The 23430-nt window shown below is 40.2% G+C and overlaps 1 protein-coding gene across 1 annotated transcript in view; it reads left to right on the forward strand.

Moving 5' to 3' along the window:
* The window catches only part of cyyr1 (cysteine/tyrosine-rich 1), a 43843-nt gene that overhangs the window by 8914 nt on the left and 11499 nt on the right, over nt 1-23430 (forward strand). Inside the window, exons 3-4 of the mRNA XM_060832830.1 lie at nt 1255-1357; nt 20916-21073. Of these exons, the coding sequence (XP_060688813.1) occupies nt 1255-1357; nt 20916-21073 (261 nt within the window). The remainder of the gene's footprint in view (nt 1-1254; nt 1358-20915; nt 21074-23430) is intronic.

The following is a 23430-nucleotide window of genomic DNA, read 5'->3' on the forward strand; positions in this document are numbered from 1 at the left end:
TGTGTAAATGGAGATTTTTGTTATAATGAAACTATTTTCCCTGGAGCAGGGAACCGTACGATTTGGAGGTTTGATTTAAGTTTTAAAGGGCTTTGATATGAGTATAACAGAATACTTATTTCTCTAGTTTAGGATCCACTAGTGACAAGTCATCATGGAGTCATAGAGTTATACAGCAGGGAAACAGACCCTTCAATCCAACTCGTCCATGCAGACCAGTTATCCTAAATCAATCTAGTTCCATTTGGCCCTTATCTCTCTAAACCCTTCCTATTCATATACTTATCCATGTGCCTTTTAAATGCTGTAATTGTATCAGCCTCCACCACTTCCTCTGGCAGCTTATTCCATACTTGCGCAGCCGTCTGTGTGAAAACTTTGCCCCTTTGGACCTTTTTAAAACTTTCCCCTCTCACCTTAAACCTATGCAGTCTAGCTTTGGACTCCCCCACCCAAGTGAAAAGAATTTTACTATTCACCCTATCCATGCACCTCATGATTTTATAAACTTGTAAAAGGTCACCCCTCAGCCTCAGATGCTCCAGGTAAAATAGCCTCATCCTCTCCAGCCTCTCCCTATTCCTCAAACCCTCCAATTCTGGCAACATCCTTGTAAATCTTTTCTGAACCCTTTCAAGTTTCACAACATCCTTCCTATAGCAGGGAGACCAGATTAATATGCACTATTCCAAAAGTGACCTAACTAATGTCCACAGCCACAATATGACCTCCCAACTCCTATACTCAACACACTGACCAATGTAGGCAAGCATACTAAATGCCTTCTTCACTAACCTGTCTACTTGGAGCTCCACTTTCAAGCTGTGAACCTCTCTAGAAGGTCTCTTTGTTCAGCAACGCTCACCAGTACCTTACCATGAAATGTAGAAGTCTTGCCTTGATTTGCCTTACCAAAATGCAACACCTCATATTTATCTAAATTAAACTCCATCTGCTACTTGTCAGCCCACTAGACCATCTGATCAAAGTCCCATTGTACTCCAAGATAACCTTCTTCACTGTCCCACTACACCACCAATTTTGTTGTCACCTGCAAACTTACTAACCCATACCACTATATTCATGAGAGGAGTGAGGTTAGAATAAATTTATTTTAGTGCAGTTGTAGCTTGAGAGAAATTATATGGTTGAATTAAATTATTTTGTCATTTTATAATGCTTCAAATAGTGAAAAGCATTCATTTAATTGCTTTCACATTTTACATACTGAGAATCTGTTATTGAATGATTCAGAGTGTTTCAGTGCACACTGTGAAGACTGCATATCTTCCTACTGCTGCAGAGGTTCACCTCCATACTGCTGCTCATACTACGCCTACATCAGAAGCATCTTATCGTAAGTTGGCTAACCCAGTTATTTTGAAACAATGCAAGCTCATTCCGAATGTAAGCTCAAAGGATACCAAAGCTACTATCACAGTTTTACGGGAATGTTTTGTTTAAAACATGTTGAAATAAATTGTACAAATGTATTGAAGGGAGAATGGGGAAGATGGTCAGAATATTTCCAGAGTTTAAGACTTCATGTGTAAAGTATTGTAGGGCCAGATTGTTTTCACTAGGAATTAGAACTTCAGAAAATTTTGATGCAAATAGATTACCTACTGAGATTATAATTGGCCTTTCAGTTCTCCATTCTGCATGAGAGCAGCCAAAGTTAATTAATTCAGGAAACCACTTAAACTGTTTTTCTGTACCTGGCCGTAATGGCATAGGTGTTGTGTTGAGATTGCAGAATGTGGAAACTCTGAGATACCAGTGTGATCTGGAACAAACACATCTGCATTAAGTTTGCAGTTCATGCAACATTGGTTCAGATTTGATGAGCTGAAAGATTAATTACAGAAACTGTGAAACACCTTTATTCCAGAACGCTGTCACACATCTTAGGGCAGGATCTTCTGATTTGATCAATGGTCAGGAAAAGGTGTGTGTGACCATGTGTGACACAGGCAAGGAGACCCAGAGTGAGGAGTATAGGAGCCTTATCACAATTATCCAACACCTTTGATGATATTTCAACTTAGAGTCATTGAGTCATAGAGATGTACAGCATGGAAACAGACCCTTCGGTCCAACCCATCCATGTCGACCAGATATCTCAACCCAATCTAGTCCCACCTGCCAGCACCCGATCCATATCCCTTCAAACCTTTCCTATTCATATACCCATCCAAATGCCTCTTAAATGTTGCAATTGTACCAGCCTCCACCACTTCCTCTGGCAGCTCATTCCATACATGCACCACCCTCTGTGTGAAAAAAGTTGCCCCTTAGGTCTCTTTTATATCTTTCCCCTCTCACCCTATGGTCACACCTATGCCCTCTGATTCTGGACTCCCGACCCTAGGGAAAAGACTTTTCCTATTTACCCTATCCATGCCCCTCATCATTTTGTAAACCTCTATAAGGTCACCCCTCAGCCTCCGATGCTCCAGGGAAAGCAACCCCAGCCTGTTCAGCCTCTACCTATAGCTCAAATCCTCCAACCCTGGCAACATCCTTGTAAATCTTTTCTGAACTCTTTCAAGTTTCAGAACAAGTGGAAACAATTCAAGTCGGGGGGCATAAAGGAATATCATGGTCATAGGAACAATGAAATGAGGGGTGGTGACACAATGCTGTGCAGCAAACAGTGAAGCTCTAGATTATTATGTTGTATGCCCAGTGCCAGGGGTGGCCTTAGCTCAGGGATGGAGAGGAACTTATAGCATGAGGGAAGGGGTACAATCATCATGATCTGTGTAGGTACCATTAACATAGGCAGGCCAAGGAAAGATATTCTGCATAATTAGTCGAGGAGCTAGAAACTGAATTAAAAAGCAGAACATCAATGGTAATAATCTCTGTCTATTGAACCAATTCTCATCTGAGTCATGTGCAAATGGGGCAAATAAGACTATATAGCTCAAGGACTGTTATGGCAAAAGTGGGTTCCAATTCATACAACCAGAACTTGGGACTGTTAGGACAGTCTGCATCTAAACCATGCTGGCAGTGATGTTCTAGTGAGCCATATCCGAGAGAAGTAGGGAAGATTTTACACTAAACATGGGGGCAAAGGATCAAATTTCAGAAGATGTCGTAAATCAATGATTAGGGACAAGGGAGGAAAGAAAATATTTATATGAGAAATAATAAACACATCATAATAGAAAGGAATAGTACAAATCTAAGAGCATGTCAATAGATAAGGCCAGGTGTTACTGAAGAACAGGTAACTGAATTTTTTAAAATACCAGTTTGTACTTACTCATGGGACACAATTCTGGCTGGGCCAGCATTTAGTTCCCAATCACTAGTTAACCTTGAGAAAGTGGTAGTGAACCACTACAGTCATGTGATCTAGGTAGGCCCACAATACTGTTAGGTAGGGAATTCCAGAATTTTGACCCAGTGACATTGAAGGAACGGACGTATTTCCAAGTCAGAATAATGAGTAGCTTAGGGAGAAACTTGCAGGTGGTGGTATTCCCATGTATCTGCTGACCTTTTCCTTCTAGATGGTAGTGGTTACGGTTTTGGAAGTTGCTTTCTGAGGAGCTTTGGTGAATATCTGCAGTGGACATTGCAGATGGTACACACTGCTGCTACTGAGCATCGGTGGTAGAGGGAGTGGATGTAGTGTAATCAAATAGGCTTTGGCCTGGATGTTTCAAGCTTCTTGCGTTTTGCTGGAGCGACAGTCATTGAGGCAAGTATGAAGTATTCCACCATACTCCTGGGATATTCTTGTGATGGTGGACAGGCTTTGGAGACTCAGGAGGCGAGTTACTCACTGCAGTATTCCTAGCCCCTGGCTTGCCCTTATAGCTATTGTACTTATATAGCTAGTCCAGTTCAGCTTCTGGTCAATGGAACCCAATAATGTACACAGTACTTCAGATGTAGTATTATCAGTGTCTTGTACAATTGAGTTCAAAATTATACAACATTAGGTTACAGGTTCATTTGGAAGCACAAGCTTTCGGACCGCTGCTCCTTCATCAGGTGATTGTAGAGTATAAGATCGTAAAACACAGAATTTATAGCAAATGTTTACACTGTGAAGCAACTGAAATTATATATTGAAAAAGACATGGATTGTTTATTAAGTCTCTCATCTTTTAAAATTGCAGGCAAAGATGTAAATTTGCCGATGGCACAAAGGTTGGTGGACTGATGGATAGTGTGGAGTGCTACTGTAGATTGCAACATTGACAAGATGCAGAACTGGGATGACAAGTGGTAGATGGAGTTCAACCTGGAAAAGTGTGATTAATTTTGGAAGGTTGAATTTGAATGTAGAATACAGGGTTAAAGGCAGGATTCTTGGCAGTGTGGAGGAACAGAGGGATTTAGGGCTCCATGTCCATAGATCTCTCAAAGTTGTCACCCAGGTTTGAGACAGTTATAAGGAAGGCATATGGTGTGCTGGCTTTCACATTAGCAGTGGGATTGAGTTTAAGAGCTACAAAGTTATGCTGCAGCTCTATAGAGCCTTGGTTAGACGTCACTTGGAATAATGTGTTCAGTTCTGGTTGCCTCATTGTAGGAAGGATGTGAAGCTTTAGAGAGGGTGCAGAGGAGATTTACCAGGTTGCTGCCTGGACTGAAAAGCACGTCTTATTAAGTAAGGTTGAGTGAGCTAGGGCTTTTTTCACTGGAGCAAAGAAGGATGATAGGTGATTTGATAGAGGTGTACAAGTTGACGAGAGGCATGGATACAATGGATAGCCAGAGAAATTTTCTCAGAGCAGAAATAGCTATCATGAGGAGACCTAATTTTAAGGTGATTGGGGGAAGGTTTAGAGGAGATGTCAGAGATAGGTTCTTTACACAGAAAGGGTGGATGCATGGAATGCACTGCAAGTGGTGGTAGTAGAGTCAAATACATTAAGGATACTTAAGCGACTCTTGGGTCTGCACATGGAAGATAGTACAGTGTAGGTTAGTTTGATCTTAGAGAAGGATAAAATTTTGGCACAATAGAGAGAGCCAAAGGGCCTGAAATGTGCTGTACTGTTCTATGTTCAATACTGATCCCTGGGATATATCTTTTGGTATGACCCATTTAAGCCTACTGTTTCCAGTTAGCTAGCCAATCTTCTATCCATGTGAATATACTACACAATAAGTTTTTATTTTCTCTAATAACATCTGATGTTGAAACCTCATCGAATGCCTTCTCGAAATCTATGTACAGTATATCCACTTGTTCCCCTTTATCCACATCTATTACTTCCTCAAAGAACTCCAATAAATTGGTGAAATGTGACTTTCTTCACAGTCTAATTTTCCTTCCTTGTTAATCTTTTAATAATTATTTGCTTGTTGAAATATTCTGTTCAATCTTCTGACCTGCCACACATTTTTGCACAATGTGTTTTTTCTTTAAGCTTGATACTATATTTAACATTCTTTTGTTACCAAAAGAAAGTGAGTCCTCCTCTCAGAGCTTTTCTTTCTTGTTGCACTTGCATCCACTCTGCATTTCTGAAATATCACTTTAAATGTCTGCCTCTGCATCTCTATTGACCTATTACTTTGCTTAACTGACAAGTTTACTTCAGCTGGCTCTGTGTTCATGCTCTCTTTATTGCCCTTACTTATGTGAAAATTAATTGTTTTGGACACATTCTTCTCCCCCTCAAATGGAATGTAAATTTAATTCATATTATGATTGCTATTATGTAGGGCTGCCTTCTCTATGAGGTCATAAATTAATCCTATCTCACTGCACAATACCAGGTCTATGTTTTAATATAGCCTTTTTTCTGATTGTTTCTTCAAACAGAATGTTCCAGAGCCAAAAAACCATGAACACTTCATACAGACCATTTGATTTTTCCAGTCTATGAAGATTAAAACTCCCATGATTATCATGGTATCTTCCTGACAAGTATCTATTATCTCTTCTTTTATACTCCAATCTACCACATGGTTACTGTTCAGAGACCACACCACTCCCACATGTGATTTTGTGCCTTTGTAATTTTTCATTTCTACCCTAATCACTTCTACACCTTGATTTTTGAACTTAGGTCACCCGTCTCTCATGCATTAAATACCATTATTAATTAAAAGAGCCATCTTTCCACATTTACTAACTTGTGATCTTTCCTAACTGCCATTTGGACAGAAGAGAGAATTCAGGAGGTGAAATGAAAGTGACTGCCCTGGACACTAAGGTTGCATTTGACCAGGTGTGCCAGCAATGAGCCCAAGCAAAGCTGGACTCAATGGAAATCAGGAGAAAAACTCTGCTGGTTGGCGTCAGACCTGGCACACAGGAAGATGGTTTGGTTGTTGGAGGTCAGTCATCTCAGCCTTGGAATATCTCTACAAGTTCTCTGCTTCCCTTGAAAGAGAACATCTTAAGCTGCCTCATTAGTAACGGTCCCTCCAACGTAAGGTCAAAAGTGGGTGTTTGCCAATGATTGCACAATGTTCAGCACCATTTGCAGCTTCCCAGGTATTGAAGCAGTCCATGTCCAAATGCAGTAAGAATTGTCAATATCCCAGGCATGGGCTAAAAAGTCACAAGTAACATACCCACCACTCAAATGGCAAGCAATGACCATCTCCAATGAGAGACAGTGACAGACAGACAGACAACCTAACCACTGCCTGTTGACATTCAGAGGAGTTACCATTACTTTGACAGATCAGTTTTCAAGATGCATACATCAGGAATATAAAGTTACCATATTAAAGTCACTAACCTTCTGCAACACATTGTAACATTATTGCTTATATCCTAGTTACCTTTTCTAGAAAAAAGTTCTTAAACTGCAAGTGATACTTGCAAATACCCTTCTGTTACTCTAAGCAGGTGCCAGGCATTCTTAAATAGCAATTATAAGTGAGTTTCAAAGCCACATTAACAGACAGGATAGAAGCAGATGATGAGAATGTCAACTAGTGAAATGGGCAGATGCATTGTAGATTAAATTCACAGCAGAAAACTGAAGTGCTGCATCTGAAAAATTATCACATAAACAATGGTACAAAGACTCTGTTTTAATGTTATAAGGAAAACAAAGAACTGCAGATTTGGAGATCTGAAATAAACACAAAAACTGCTTGTGCTTTCCAAGATGGATGTGAAAGCATTGAAAAAGGTGCAGAGGAGATTTACTAGGAGGGAAGGTCTTATGTGGAAAGGCAGAACAACTTGAGTCTGTTCTCATTGGAAAGAAGGTTCAGAGGGGATTTGATAGAGACATAAGATAATCAGAGAATTAGATAGGGTAGACAGTGAAAGTCTTTTTCCTAGGATGATGGCGTCAGCTTGTATGAAGAGGCATAGCTACAAATTGAGGGGTGATAGATTTAAGACAGATGCCAGAGGCAGATTCTTTACTAAGAGAGTGGTAAGGGTGTGGAATGCCCTAACTGCCAATGTAGTTAACTCAGCCACATTAGAGAGATTTAAACAATCCTTGGATAAGCACTTGGATGATGATGGGATAGTGTAGGGAGATGGGCTTAGATTAGTTCACTGGTCAGTGCAACATCGAGGGCCAAAGGGCCTGTTCTGTGCTGTATTATTCTATGTTCTATGAAACTCAGCACGTCCATCAACACCTGTGGAGAGAGAAATAGAGTCCGCTCCACGCTTGCAGCAATGTGCCGGCCTCCGGTCCACGCTTGCAGCAATGTGCCGGCCTCCGGTCCACGCTTGCAGCAATGTGCCGGCACCTACCCTCTCTCCAGTCAGCCCTGCCTCAGCTAAGGGCCACACTCTCTCAGAATTGCAAAGGACCCACTCTGTACTACATCCTCAGGAGAATTCATACTCTCAACAAACAGTATTTCAGGCTTATGCCCGAAACGTCGAATTTCCTATTCCTTGGATGCTGCCTGACCTGCTGTGCTTTAACCAGCAACGCATTTTCAACTGTGATCTCCAGCATCTGCAGACCTCTTTTTACCCTAAACAGTATTTCAACTCCATCTCAAACATCAAAAACTTTAAGTACAACAAACTTTTATCCACCCACCTCCATAACCAGCGCTCCTCAAACATTCCAGAAGATTCCCCCAGCCTCGGAAACGCCATTAGCCATGTGGCTGATGCAGCTTCCACCCCCACACTGATTGATGATGTCACTTCTGCCCCCATCATGGCCACTCCCAAACCCCCTTCCGGCCCTCACATCATCGCTGATACCACACAATCAGTGACTTCCACCATCCCTACTGCCGTGTCTGCCACTACTTCCGCCCCCACCAGCCGACCCATTTGTCTCAGCATGCTCCTGCCCACTGAACTCATCACTACCTACCTCGACACTGTTCTATCCCCTCTAGTCCAGGAACTCCCCACATACGTTCAAGACACCATCCACCTCCTCCAAGACTTCCGTTTCCCTGGCCCACAACGCCTCATCTTCACCATGGATATCCAATCCCTCTACACCTCCATCCGCCATGACCAGGGCCTCCAAGCCCTCCGTTTTTTCCTCTCCACACGTCCCGAACAGTACCCTTCCACCAACACTCTCATTCGTTTGGCCGAACTGATCCTCACCCTTAACAATTCCTCCTTTGAATCCTCCCACTTCCTCCAGACCAAAGGGGTAGCCATGGGCACCTGTATGGGCCCCAGCTATGCCTGTCTCTTTGTTGGCTACGTAGAACAGTTGATCTTCCGTAATTACACCGGCACCACTCCCCACCTCTTCCTCCGCTACATTGATGACTGCATTGGCGCCACCTCGTGCTCTCGCGAGGTGGTTGAGCAATTCATCAACTTCACCAACACATTCCACCCTGACCTTAAATTTACCTGGACCATCTTTGACACCTTCCTCCCCTTCCTGGACCTCTCCATCTCCATTAATGATGACCGACTTGACACTGACATTTTTTACAAACCCACCAACTCCCACAGCTACCTGGATTACACCTCTTCCCACCCTATCTCTTGCAAAAATGCCATCCTGTATTCCCAATTCCTCCACCTCCGCCGTATCTACTCCCAGGAGGATGAGTTCCACCATAGAACACACCAGATGGCCTCCTTCTTTAGAGACCGCAATTTCCCTTCCCACGTGGTTAAAGATGCCCTCCAACGAATCTCGTCCACATCCCGCACCTCCGCCCTCAGACCACACCCCTCCAACCGTAACAAGGACAGAACGCCCCTGGTGCTCACCTTCCACCCTACCAACCTTCACACAAACCAAATCATCCGCCGACATTTCCACCACCTCCAAAAAGACCCCACCATCAGGGATATATTTCCCTCCCCACCTCGTTCCGCCTTCCGCAAAGACCGTTCCCTCCATGACTACCTGGTCAGGTCCACGCCCCCCCTACGACCCACCCTCCCATCCTGGCACTTTCCCCTGTCACCGCAGGAACTGTAAAACCTGTGCCCATACCTCCTCCCTCACCTCTATCCAAGGCCCTAAAGGAGCCTTCCACATCCATCAAAGTTTTACCTGCACATCCACTAATATCATTTATTGTATCCGTTGCTCCCGATGCGGTCTCCTCTACATTGGGGAGACTGGGCGCCTCCTAGCAGAGCACTTTAGGGAACATCTCCAAGATACCCGCACCAATCAACCACACCGCCCCGTGGCCCAACATTTCAAATCCCCCTCCCACTCTGCCGAGGACATGGAGGTCCTGGGCCTCCTTCACTGCCGCTCCCTCACCACCAGACGCCTGGAGGAAGAACGCCTCATCTTCCGCCTCGGAACACTTCAACCCCAGGGCATCAATGTGGACTTCAACAGCTTCCTCATTTCCCCTTCCCCCACCTCATCCTAGTTTCAAACTTCCAGTTCAGCACTCTCCCCATGACTTGTCTGGACTTGTCCAACCTATCTATCTTCTTTTCCACCTATCCACTCCACCCTCTCCTCCCTGACCTATCACCTTCATCTCCTCCCCCACTCACCCATTGTACTCTATGCTACTCTATCCCCACCCCACCCTCCTCTAGCTTATCTCTCCATGCTTCCAGCTCACTGCCTTTATTCCTGATGAAGGGCTTTTGCCCAAAACGTTGATTTTGCTACTCGTTGGATGCTGCCTGAACTGCTGTGCTCTTCCAGCACCACTGATCCAGAGAAATAGAGTTAACATTTCAAAGTCAATATGACTCTTCATTGAAATTGAAGCTACATGGAAACATTAACTCCATTTCAGTGCTGTTTTTCACTTTTGCCTTCCTTCACTACTACTTTTCTTTTCCTACCTCACAATAAAAGAACAGAAGCTTACATATCTGGCATATTTATATGGTGTTGATGAAAAAGAGAAAGTGTTCTGATGAAGGGCTTATAACCGAAATGTTGATTCTCCTACACCTCAGATGCTGCCTGACCTGCTGTGCTTTTTCAGCACCACACTCTCGACTCTGATCTCTAGCATCTGCAGTCCACACTTCCTCCTTGAGAAGGTAGTGGTAAGCTGCCGTCTTGAACTGATGCAGTCCATTTAGTGTAGGTACAACTACAATGCTGTTAGTGAGGGAGTTTGAGGATTTTTACCCTGAGCAACAGTAATCATAGAATCAATATATTTGCCACTCAGGATGGTGACAGTCTTGAAAGGAAACTTGCAGGCAGTGGGGTCCTCATGTATTTCCGATCCTACTCTTATGTTCTCAGTTCTGTGTTATAACTACACCTTATTGGTCTGGGAGGGTGGCCGTCTGCTATTAGCTTTCAAAAAGAGGAACTCTAGGTCTGAATTGTGAAGTGAGTAGAACCCCTGCCCTGTGTTCCAGTTCTCTGTTGCTTATGTTCCACGTCAATCACTGCAATTCAATAAGTCTAAGTTCTATTGCACTTAGAGCAGCACTCTTATCAGTTCTGTCACCAATTAGCAGCAACCTTTCCAACCAATTAATGGGCTACTCACACTAATAATGGAACTTGAAATTGCTTTCGACCAGACAGTTCTGATGTTAAGTTTCTCAATCGCAACAGGAAAATCTTGTCCCTTGTGACGGTAGATTATGGAACAATGCTTATCTCTATGCGTGCTGAGGTTTGGGTGTAAGCATATTTGTGTAACTACTTTGGGTAACTACTTCTATGTCTGAGTGGCTGAATGTTTAGTTGATTGCGCTTCTGAGTGGCAAAGTGTTCAGCATCTTTGTTCATGGAACATGCATGCTCTGAGTGACAGTGTTGCTTGCATTTAAATATTTCTAAATAATGCTTGCTATTTTGAATAGCTGATTGTATTTGTATGAATGTATGTTTGAGAAGATTGTATTTCTGATTTTGAGTGACTGTGAACTTTAGTTGTTATGTCTTAGTAGCAGTATCATTGAATGGTTATGTGTCTCACTATATTAGATTAGATTACTTACAGTGTGGAAACAGGCCCTTCGGCACAACAACTCCACACCGACCCTCCGAAGAGTATGTTTGAATAGCTATTTATTTGTGTGTTTAACTGATTTGATTAAGTTTGACATGCTGTGTTTCAATGGCTGAATATTTGACTGATCATGTTTAGCTTTGTTTGAATAACTGCATGTGTTGGTGACATTTCTGTGTGGGTACATGTTCAGATGTCTATTCACATGGTTGTTTACCTCAATGGTTGCATATTTCAGGAATGTTTGTGATAGCTTCTGTTGTGTATTTAAAATATGATTTAGTATCTGCATGGTTGAATGGTACCCCAAGTAGCTGGATTTGCTTGGGTTTGGAGATGGATGATCACCTCTACTTTAAATGACAGCATTTCACTATATTTATGTTAACATTAAATATACCAAAAAGCATTTCAAAAAGAACAAACAGTTCTTCCTGGAATTCTGACCAACACTATACCCTGGATTGCCATTACCAAAAACAGATTAATTGGTTATTCAGCGGATAGGATATACCTGTGTCTAAACATTTTGGCCAGCAGTTGTTTTTAACAATAATCACTGTACCTCAAAGTAATTAACTGCATATAAGTTGATTGATTGAAAATATGTCTAAGTGACGTGATAAAGTACTATGCAAGTGCAAGACTTTCTATTTTGTTTTCAAATAAATTTTAAGTATGTACATGAACTGGGATGACAGCTTGTTTCAAATATATTATTTTGATAAAACATTTAATTTATTTACAATTAAAGGTCATTTGTTGACATTTTGAAAAAGGCAAAGTAATCTCTTTATTTTGCTGTCATAGCAGTTGATGAATTTGCATGTTTCTAGTATAAATGTCCTTTAGATGTGCACAATTGATTTAAAGAATATAAAAAATGGGAAACACTTTCAGGATTCCTAACAGATAAAGACAAAGGCAAAGATGAATCTTGCTTCCACAGGTGAATCAGCACCGTCTTATGTTTGTAATGTCTTTTTCAATAAATAGTCCTACTCAGCCTGGCTTGGAATCCATTGCAGAATAAACAGCAGTTTATTAAAAAATAAAATTGCTGATCCCTTCTGACCCCACATCTTTTACACACTAGTATTGTCATCTCCTTACAAACATCAAAATAGTAAAGACATTACTCAATGTAATTGTTTTGATGTATTTTCATATTCTTCCACATTTCCTATGTTGCAAATCTTATTGTCCAAAAGGCCAACATTCTAGTCACAAATCTGTCTACAATAATGTTATTTTCCTCTTTACAATTTTTGTTGTATGTAACTGATTCCTGAAATATCTTACTTTGTTCCTCTAAACTTTAAGACATGATATGTTATTCCTACCTCTGAATCTTCATTTTACAGAAATTAAGATTCAAAGCATCATGTCTTTAAAATTCATTCTATCCCGTTAAGTTTAGTATTAGCTAATGATAACTTTTAAATTTATCTTCTTTCTTTATCTTATAAGTGTTGGACCATTACTTACATATTTCAGCAGTTAAAAAAGACGCCAAAATTAAGTTTGAAAGTTAAGCAATAACCTGCTGAACAATCCCAGAGAAGGTATGGATTGACCAGAGCCTGGGATACTTGAAAAATAATTGATTTGGTTTATTAGCTATCTGTTTCGAAACTGCCTAAATTGACCAGTGTAAAGCATATAAAAGATCCATCGACTATATATAGGTAATCTAAACATAGGAAGTAAAAGCAAAATGGAAAATAGTCGGTATTAATGATTCAATCCTACATAAATCAACTGGGAATATTCTCTTGATTTCTTGGCTATCAGCATTTCAGAACATCCATGCTTTGTCTGCATTGTGCCAACAGCATCACCATGGAGGTACTATTTTATTACTAACAAATAGGCAGGTTTGTTATTTGTTGAATAGAAATAATACACAAAGCTCTTGACTGGCACCCATTGATAAGTGAGCTAAAATATAGGACAAGCTGTAAATTAGATGAACAGTATTTTTTGTATTGTTTTCAGATTCTGCTAATTAATTGCAAACTTCATCAACAGGCACTTCTGTGTCACTTCCATTCCTAATCTGTATTTTGGAAGTGTACTGACTTTAAATGCTAAAACAGTAGATCCATTTAAGCACTTAAAATCTTAGCTTAGAAGTTGCTGTTGTACCAAGGTAAAGTGACAATAGGATTTTTCAGGACTCTGCCTTGGAAGATTTTCTCAAGGGATATCCAGGTTGGAACTTGGATAATGTACTTGTCATTTTTTTGCCATTAGAATAGAACACCAGTGAGTGAATAAAAAATGATTGAACTAAGCTTAAAGAAGAGATTTATTTAGTGGAAAAGTTATATAACATCTTTGACCAGTGCTTATATAAATTGTTACATCCTGTCTCAATTGATTTATTTCTCCAAATAATTTCTAATGATCTTTCTTTGAGCATACCGGAGGATGGCTATTTATCTAGACTTTTCTCTAACAAAAGGAAGAGATAATGCCTAGTTATATCTCTCAGAACACATGCCCTTTATAAGTAATTCCCTTGATTACCCATTTAACCAAACTATGCCTTTCCAAAATCCGAGGCTATGGTCAATACATCTCTTCTTTGCAACTGTCTTAAAAGGATCTCTACTCAAGGAAGATCTCTACTCAACTCTAATAGGCTGTTTAAAAGGTTTTTTTGTCTTTCTTCCTGAAAAACATAAGAAATAGTCCAACAGCATTATTAGTTGAAGAGGAAACAGGATGAATCCATGAGCAGTCATTAAACAATACCAAGTCAAAGGGAGAGAATTAATTCAAAGGGCATGTTGCATTGACTTTTTAATTTGTATTGAACAAGATTTGAACTAAAGTAACAGCATATTTCATATTTAGATAATTGGAGGATCAAAGTAAGCGATTCAGTTGTGTAATGACCTTATACACAAGAAAAGTCCAAAATTATTAATATAAATAGATGTAGGAGACTGAAGGCTGTTTAAATTTGGAAGGTACCTGGGGACCACCAACTCCAAGTTTCTATCCAAATTAGACACAATCCCACTTTTAAAATAATTGCTGTTTCTTTCTTTGTCAGTGGGTCAGGTTCTCAGTGCCCACAAAGGAAAAATTCTAAAATGGAAAGAAATCAGAGTTAAAGTTTGGGTCCAGTGCCCCTTCCTCAGAACTCTGTCAGAGTCCAACCTCTCTCTGAACCCAAAACATTAACTCTGATTTCTCTCAACTGCTACTGCCAGATCCGCTGAGCTTTTCCAGCAATTTTTGTTTTATTTCTGATTTCCAGCATCCGCAGTTTTCTCGGTTTATAAAAATTCTAAAATTCCTAAGGTTTAAGGTCAGAGAGAAAGGTTTAAAGACGATGTGCAAGGAATTTTTTTTTCCCACACAGAGGATAGGTCCTGGAATGTGCTGCCAAGGGAGGTCGTAGAACAGACGCAATAGCAACATTTAAGAGGCATTTAAACAGACACACGAAGAGGCAAGAATAGAAGGATAAAGACCATGTGTAGGCAAATAGGATTAGTTTAGAATGGCATCATGGTAGGCACAAATATGTTGGGCTGAAGGGCCTGTTCCTATGCTGTAAAAGCATTTTGGATGTATGTAAATCACACTGACTGCAGTGTTTTAAGAAAGTGGTTCAACATCTTCTCATTGCCCAATTAATCTCATTTGCCAGCAATGTCCATATCCTGCCAATGAATAAAAATAATTGAACATAGTCTTGTTTTCAACTGACAGCGACAGATATTATTTTCTAGCAGGTATTTCTGAATAATCAGGAGTCCTGATTCCATTTCCTCCTGTTCCTCCTTAGCTTTGGCATTCCTGAAGGGCTCATGCCCAAAACGTCAATTCTCATGCTCCTTGGATGCTGCCTGACCTGCTGCGCTTTTCCAGCAACACATTTTCAGCTCTGATCTCCAGCATCTGCAGACCTCACTTTCTCCTTTGGCATACTATAGCCAATTGTAGCATCTTTCAAGCTGAATATCGGGAAATGAACCTAGTATATTCTAAGCTTCATGGGTCAATTAACATTCTAAAGCATGCTTACTAATTAAACCATCAGCAAACCATATTAGCTTCATAGATGCAAAACAGAGTTTTTTATGCCTGCTAAGGTATATCTCACCTAAAGAACACGGCTATGATCCCAGCTGATGTTAACACTTCACAAATCAGACCACAGAATAAAATATGGCTTGGTAGATCCTAACTTTTTTTTTAAAAGATATAGAGGTTAGCTGTTGAATACATTAACAAACGTCTGCCAGTGTACCTTTAACACAATTATTAAACAAGAACGAACATGAACTACATTATACTAGATAAAATGTTGGAAATATTTCAATACCGACATCAGAATTTCACATTTTTTTTGTCTTCAGTAAGATCCTTGCAAACACCCAACCTCAACAAAGAGTCATCACTATTCCACACTAACTCTTCTCGAACAGACCAGTGTCACTGAGCACGTTTTTTCTCCAGTGAGTTTCTATGTGTGCACTAGATGCTAATTTTCTTCAGTTGATAAATCTTCCTGAGACAACTAAAACAAATTACAAACTAAACTCAATCTTATTTTAACTTTAGACCAAACACACAAGTTCCATAAATTCAGTTTCCAGCAGTTCCTGTCAAATTTCTTATGACGGTGTTTGACACCTCAGCATCCACTCTATCATACTCACACACAGACAGACTGACTTTCCGGATTGATCTCTCTGATCATTTAATGTCTACTGTAATCTAGTTTTTTCTTCTATGTGTCAGTAGACAAAAACATTGCTTTTACACTTTAACACACTGAACTACTCACACCCAGATCATCATTTCAAAAATCTCATTCAAGGTAATGTAAATGAATAGGCTTCCAAGTTCCCAAGGACTCGAAAGCCATATCTTCATAACACAAGACAAAATACAAAATATAAATTCAACCTAACATTATACATTGCTTCCGACAACACGTTTTGTTTTCATAAGATGTCACAGTTTCACAGAATAATGCCAATTTCGAGATTTCTTGTACATTTCCAATGGGGTCATAGTTCCAGATTTAAAACACACAGATCAAACTGTAACCATAATTTATTGTAATTCTACTAATTGTGCATTCTCCAATATAGTCACCAGAAGGACTGTTAAGTACTAAGCAAGTCAATTCTTTAAAGCTATAGAAATGCAACTTTTCTTAACATTCAGACTGTTTTAATTTATCAGATATTGATCAAATCAGATGTTGCACCTATGAGATGACAATTGATTCGATATATAGTTAATTATTTCAGTACAACACCATGGTGAAATATGTATATGAGCCTAACAAATTTGCTTATCTGTTTTTCTCTTCTCTCTGCCCACTTCACAGATAGAAAATATTTAAAGTTCTTTTGAGGAATGTTAGAGAAAACTCAAATTGTGAGGAGCAAAGCCTGAAGCTCTGTTTGTCTACATGTCTTTCACAGGCCATCTTAAAAAAAGCTTACTTTTCTAATCTTTAATTAATGGTAGTTGCTCTGATACTTATTCAACTGGAGCACAAGCAGCTGATAGGATTACAAGGGTATGGCATGAAAAGCATAGAATAGAATGGATTAGAGATGTAAGGGACACCAGTTGCAACAAAGATACTATTTTCATGTGGATATTTTCCAGATCTTTGCCAAAGTTAAATTACTTCATTAGAGGAGGGCTACTTTCAGTGGATTCAGGATGGCCCAGTCCTGAATAAGTTAGATTGAATAATTACAGGCAAAACAATAACAGAATGATGCCTTTAAAAAGAACATAATTAAGTCCCCATTTAAAGTCACATTTGTGTTTCTAAAAATCACGACTTTAAGTGAGATTACCTTAAGTGAAGCATGCTTTCCCTTAGGAATCAATGTTAAAGCTAGAGCTAAGATTCTATGGACATTTCTAGCAGAGAAGTAATAGCATAGATATTAAATACTGAACATTGTGTATTCCTAGCTGAAATATCTTGCAAAATCAAATCACGAAGTACAAAAGTAACATTACAGTGAGACATTTAAGGATTTTTATCAGCACAAAACAATTAAAAAATGAAGTTGAAATGATGTACAATACTAGATCCCTACATTAATAAATAAAATAACGTTGATAAATTTAAAAATTAAAAAAAGAATTCAATATAAATGTAAGTACAGGAACTGTAAATGCAGCATGTTAAAATTGCACTATTCTGAAGGAGTTTAAATTGACCAGGTTCCATCTAGTGGCAGACACTGGTTGATGCAGGCTGGAGAATTTGCAAACATTTCAAATTTTGCCAGATGCTGCCAGACCTGCTGAGTTTCTCTAGCTATTTTTGGTTTTGTTTGTTTCAGATTTCCAGCTTCCACAGTTTTGTTTTATTTTATGCAAACATTTCACCCTGTTTCCAAAACAGTATTTAGAAAAACCCAGTCACAACAAACCAATGAATTTAATCTGAGAGGTGAGAAAAGTTTTAGAAATAATCTGGTAAAAAAAATTAATTCACTTACACAATTATGACACTAATATTATTTAGGGAAGGAAACTGCCATCCTTACCTAATCTGCACTCCATATGAATCCAGACCCCATAACAATGGTTGACTCTTAACTGCTCTCCGAAGTGGCACAGCAAGTATCAACACTAGAAAGTCACAAATGAGAATCAAAACTGAATGGACCACTTGACTTCATTAACTAAATATGAAACTAAATGGAAATGACAACAGCAAACAGAGCCTCGTCAAGCCTGTAAAGTCCTCTTTACTAACACCTCGGGACTAGTACAAAAACTGTGTCAGCTGTCAAGTAATAGCCTGACATAGTCATATTCACAGAATCATACATTACACACAATGCCCCAACCAATATCATCATCATCTCTGGGTACATCCCAGAGGCAAAAGCAGAGGTGGCAGCACAGAGGTATAAAGTTGGAAGTTTCGTTCAGAATCCTCAACATTGGCTCTGATCTTGTGAATCTCATGGCATCAAAAGCAAGAAAGCCTGCTGCTGATTATCTTTACCTCCTCTTACCCACCACCCCCATACTTCAGCTGGTGAATCAGTACTCCTTCATGATGAACACTGTATGAAGCATGAGGGTGAAAAGGGCATGGAATTTACCAGGGTAGTATTCAATGTCTATCACCAAGAGTTCTTGAAAGCATCACTAATGATAAGCAGGTTGAGCCCTTGAGGACAAAGCTTCCAGATTAGGGTTGTGGCATGCAGGAAGATACCAACAAGAGGGAAAACCACACTTGACGTCAGACACACTTGACCTGCTACAGTTGCATCTATTCATGACAGCTCAGTGAAAATAACTACGACATAGCCCTGGTGGAAACAGTTCCTGATGAAGGGCTTTTGCACGAAACGTCGATTTTACTGCTCCTTGGATGCTGCCTGAACTGCTGTTCTCTTCCAGCACCACCAATCCAGAATCTGGTGGAAACGGAAGTCCAGTCTTCACATTAAGAATAGCTTCTATCGTATTGTGTGGCACTATCACCATGCTAAATAGGATAGTTTTCAAACAGATCTAGCAACTGAAGCTCAGCATGCAGGAGGAGTTGGGAGCCATCAGCAGCAGAATTGTATTCTAATACAATCTGTAATCCCACGGCCTGGCATATCATCAACTCTACTATGACCACCAAACCTCACCCTGGCTCAATGTAGCAGATTTCAGAAGGGTACATTAGGAGCAGTACCAACTAAAGCTAAAACTGTTGTTTCAAGCTGGTGAAGAAACAACAGAACTATTTGTGTTGAAAATGTGTTGCTGGAAAAGCGCAGCAGGTCAGGCAGCATCCAAGGAGCAGAAGAGTCGACATTTCGGGCATGAGCCCTGCTTCAGGAAAGGGCTGAAGGGCTCATGCCCGAAACATCGACTCTCCTGCTCCTTGGATACTGCCTGACCTGCTGCGCTTTTCCAGCAACACATTTTCAGCTCTGATCTCCAGCATCTGCAGTCCTCACTTTCTCCTAGAACTATTTGTGTGCCAAATAGCATGTGACAGAGCTAAGCTATTCCCAAGCCAAATATCCAGTCCTGTCATATCTAGTCATGAACAGCAGTGGACGATTAAACAACTCACTCGAGACATCCCCATCCTCAGTAATGGGGGAAAACAGCACATCAGTGCAGAATAAGGCTAAAGCAATCTTCAGCTCGAACTGCTAAAGATTGAAAATATTTCAAAGAAAGGAAGATGGTTGTAGTTGTTGAAGGTCAGTCATTTCAGCTCTGCGACATCATTTCAGGAGTCTGTCAGGGGAGAGTTCTTGGCCCAAACATCATTAGCTGCTTCATCAATGACCTTGCCTCCATTATAGGGTCAGAAGTGGGGATGATCACTGAAGATTGCACAATGTTGAGCAACATTCACAACACCATAGATGCTGAAGCAGTCCATGTCCAAATGCAGCAAGACAACATCTTCTGTTAACTACTAGGAAGTTATATTTATGCCAATGACTATCTCCAAAAAGAGGGAATCTAACCATCACCCTTTGACATTCAATTGCATTACCATCAATGAATGGACCACTATCAGTTACCATTGACCATACAAGTGCTGTGGGCATACTGGCATTTCAGACGCTCCAAATTCTGTGGTAACTCACCTCCTGTCACTGCAAAGCTATCCACCAACTACAAGGCACAAGTAAGGAGTACCACAGAACACTCCCACTTGCCCGCACCTCCACAATGTTCCAGAAGATTGAAACTATCGAGGAAAAAGCAATCCACTTGATCGACACCACATTCAGAAACATTCACTCCCTCCACCACTGACACTCAATAGCAGCAGTCTGTACCACCCACAAGATGCAAAATTTCATCAGGTCAGCAACTTCCAAACCCATGACCACTACTACCATGAATTTTTTAAAAAAAGGTTCATTAGGGAAAAGCAGCATGAATGTGCTGGAAGGCAACTTACATAATTTTTCTGATATGGTATATCTTTTCCTGAAATTACCTGCCTGAAGTTAAGACCATGACCTTCACCATTGGTATGGTAAGGAGGCAGGTCCCAAATCCACACTAGCTGAAATGAGGATTAAACCCCACGCTCCATAGTTATAATCAGATTAACACGGCTGTCCAGTTAAATGAGCCAACTAGCTGCTTTTCTTTCTCCCTCACCGCAAGAAGTCCAAGTTGCAATGATGATATATCTGTTTGCTGTCTCTCAGTTCAGGATGATGTCTACTTGGAGCTGCAAGTTTCTGATATTTGTCTTCTTTGTGACTGAAAAGGCTTATTTTTGATCCATAGATCTTTGAGCCCAGTGTCCCAGGATTTTAATTGCTTCCTTTTCTTTCCTTCTGTTTCCACACTGCCTCAACATTAATGCATTTGGACTCAAAGCCTGATGGACATATTACCATTGTGGGAGAGTAGGTAATTAATGAGAGATACTTGGTAAAATATGGAGAGAAACCTCCCTAGACTCAAGGCAAAAGCAGTCACAAACAGCTCAATGTAACTCATCAAGCCAAAATAGTTTAATTTCCAATTGCATCCCCATCTCACAGTAACAATTCTTTGTTTTACAGAGGCACAGCAATAGCAGGTGTCGTATTTGGGATTGTCTTTCTCATGGGAGTAGTTGCTGGAATAGCTATTTGTATCTGCATGTGTATCAAAAACAGTGGGAGCACACGTGTGGGTGTGATACAGGCATCTCATATCAATACCGTCAGTCGATTCACTGGTAAGAAACAAAGAATCAGCAAAGTTTTGATTTAACAGTCATTTAATGAACCCAGACATGTGCCAATTTCTCCATTTATCCGCCTTGGTTTATTGGACCTCCACTCACTTTAATTTTAGCTTCTATACTTTTAGTTTTGTGGAACTTAATAATTACGAGATGAAAATAAAACAAATTCTGTCAAATTTGCTTGGTAGAATTCTGATAAAAACATGTCTCAACAGTCTTCGAGGACTAACCGTGACATAAACGTTTTGTTATAATAATGAGGTTGATAAGGAGGAAGGTCACTGGGCCCGAAACGCTAACCCCGTTTTCTTCTCACAGGTACTGCCAGACCCGCTGAGCTTCCCCAACAACTTTTGTTTTTTTATAGAACTGCTATTATTTAGAACTGTCTTTAAGTAAAATGAAGGATGGTGTATCATGTCTAAAAAATACCTTCACAGAACTGATTCACAGCTATCGGTTTCTTTTTTGAAATCCATGTTCCAAATGATGATAATATATATTTTATTACATCCTCCATTGTTATGATACAGCCTGCTGCCATTGCCTACAAGTGTAAAAGCCTTTTACTTTTCCCAGTAAAACAATCTGAACCTTCTTATGTTCCCTTTCCTGAGGAAACTTGGAACCATTAGAAGCTGGCAGAAACTATGAACTAAGGTTCCAATTCTGAGGAAGGGTCACTGGATCCAAAAGTCTAGCAGTATGTGTGGAGAGAAAGCAAAGTCAATACTTCAGGTCCAGTACCCTCCTTCAGATTGTTTAGGAGCTAGGGAAAGGTTATATATTTGCTGAAGATGGGGTGGAGGAGGGGAGCATGAATTTTTTAGTTTTATTATTCTCGACATGGACTGTAACACTTTATCAATTAGTCTGCAACAGACACAGAAGAAACTCACAATGGTGGAATGTTTTAGAAATCAAAGGTTTGGAATCTTGTTCTTCTCCCAACCATAAAATAGTTGTCCAATGTCACATATCAAATTATTCATATACAGATCCCAAAATGTCTGTGAAAGGAAATACATCTAATCTGCTTTGTAATGTGCAAATCGTCTCCTATCTAGTCATTTCTCATGTTAATTTTGCCTTTATCCATTCTTCTACATTGCCTCTGTCTCAATATGTGTTAGAACCACAGAAAAGAAGAACAAGAGTGGCCCATTTGGCCCATTGAGCCTCCCCCCCCCATTCAAGATAGCTAATCCTATATCGCCATCCTGTACTCCCATTGTCTCCTCATGCCTCTTAATACCTTTACTATCTAGAAACGAATCTACTTCTCTCTAACATTTCTTTTTTTCTTTCTTAAGAGAGAAGCAAGAGTGGACATTGGACCACTGGAAAATGAGGCTGAAGTAGTAATGGGGAACAAAGAAATAGCAGAGGAACTGAATAAGTGCTTTGTATCAGTATTCACAATGGAGGACACCAGCAGCATACCAGAACTTCAGGAGAGTCAGGGGACAGAGGTGAGTGTAGTGGCCATCAATAGGGAGAGGGTGCTGGGGAAGCTGAAAGGTCTGAAGGTAGATAAATCACCTATACTGGATGAACTACACCCCAGAGTCCTGAAGGAGATAGCAGGGATTGTAGAGATATTGAAGGTGATCTTTCAGGAATCACTGGAGTCAGGAAGGATCCCAGAGGACTGGAAAATGGTTAATGTAAGAAGGGACGGAGGTAAAAGAGGAAACTATAGACTAGTTAGCCTGACCTCAGTCATTGCTAAGTTTTTAGAGTTAATTGTTAAGGACATGCAGAGTATTTGAAAGTGCATGGTAAAATAAGGCAAAGTCAGCACAGTTTCATCAATAAGAGGTCATGCCTGAGGAATCAATTAGAATTCTTTGAAGAGATAATGACCACATTAGATAAAGAAAAGCCAGTGCACATGACCTATTTGTGCCGCACAGGGGGCTATTAAATGAGTCAAGAGCCCATGTTGTTAGGGATGGATAGAAGATTGGCTGACTGGCAGAAAGCAGAGAGTAGAGACCAAGGGGTCTTTTTAAGAATGGCAGCCGGTGAATATTGGAGTTCCAAAGGAGTGTGTTTTTGGACAACAAGCATTCACATTTCAGTATATAATGACTATTTGGATGAAGGAACTGGAGGCATTGTTCCTCAATTTGCAAACAACATAAGATAGGTAGAGAGACAGGCAGTGTTGAAAAGGCAGCGAGCTACAGAAGAACTTGGACAAGCTAGGAGAGTGGATACAGAAGTGGAACATAGAATACAGTGTTTGAAAATGGGAGGTAGATTTTGGTAGGAAGAATACAGTGCAGACTTTTTCTAAATGTGGAAATCTGAAGCACAAAGAGACCTGGGAGTCCTAGTTCACA

Source organism: Hemiscyllium ocellatum, chromosome 12 (genome assembly GCF_020745735.1).
Source record: "Hemiscyllium ocellatum isolate sHemOce1 chromosome 12, sHemOce1.pat.X.cur, whole genome shotgun sequence".
Taxonomy (NCBI): domain Eukaryota; kingdom Metazoa; phylum Chordata; class Chondrichthyes; order Orectolobiformes; family Hemiscylliidae; genus Hemiscyllium; species Hemiscyllium ocellatum.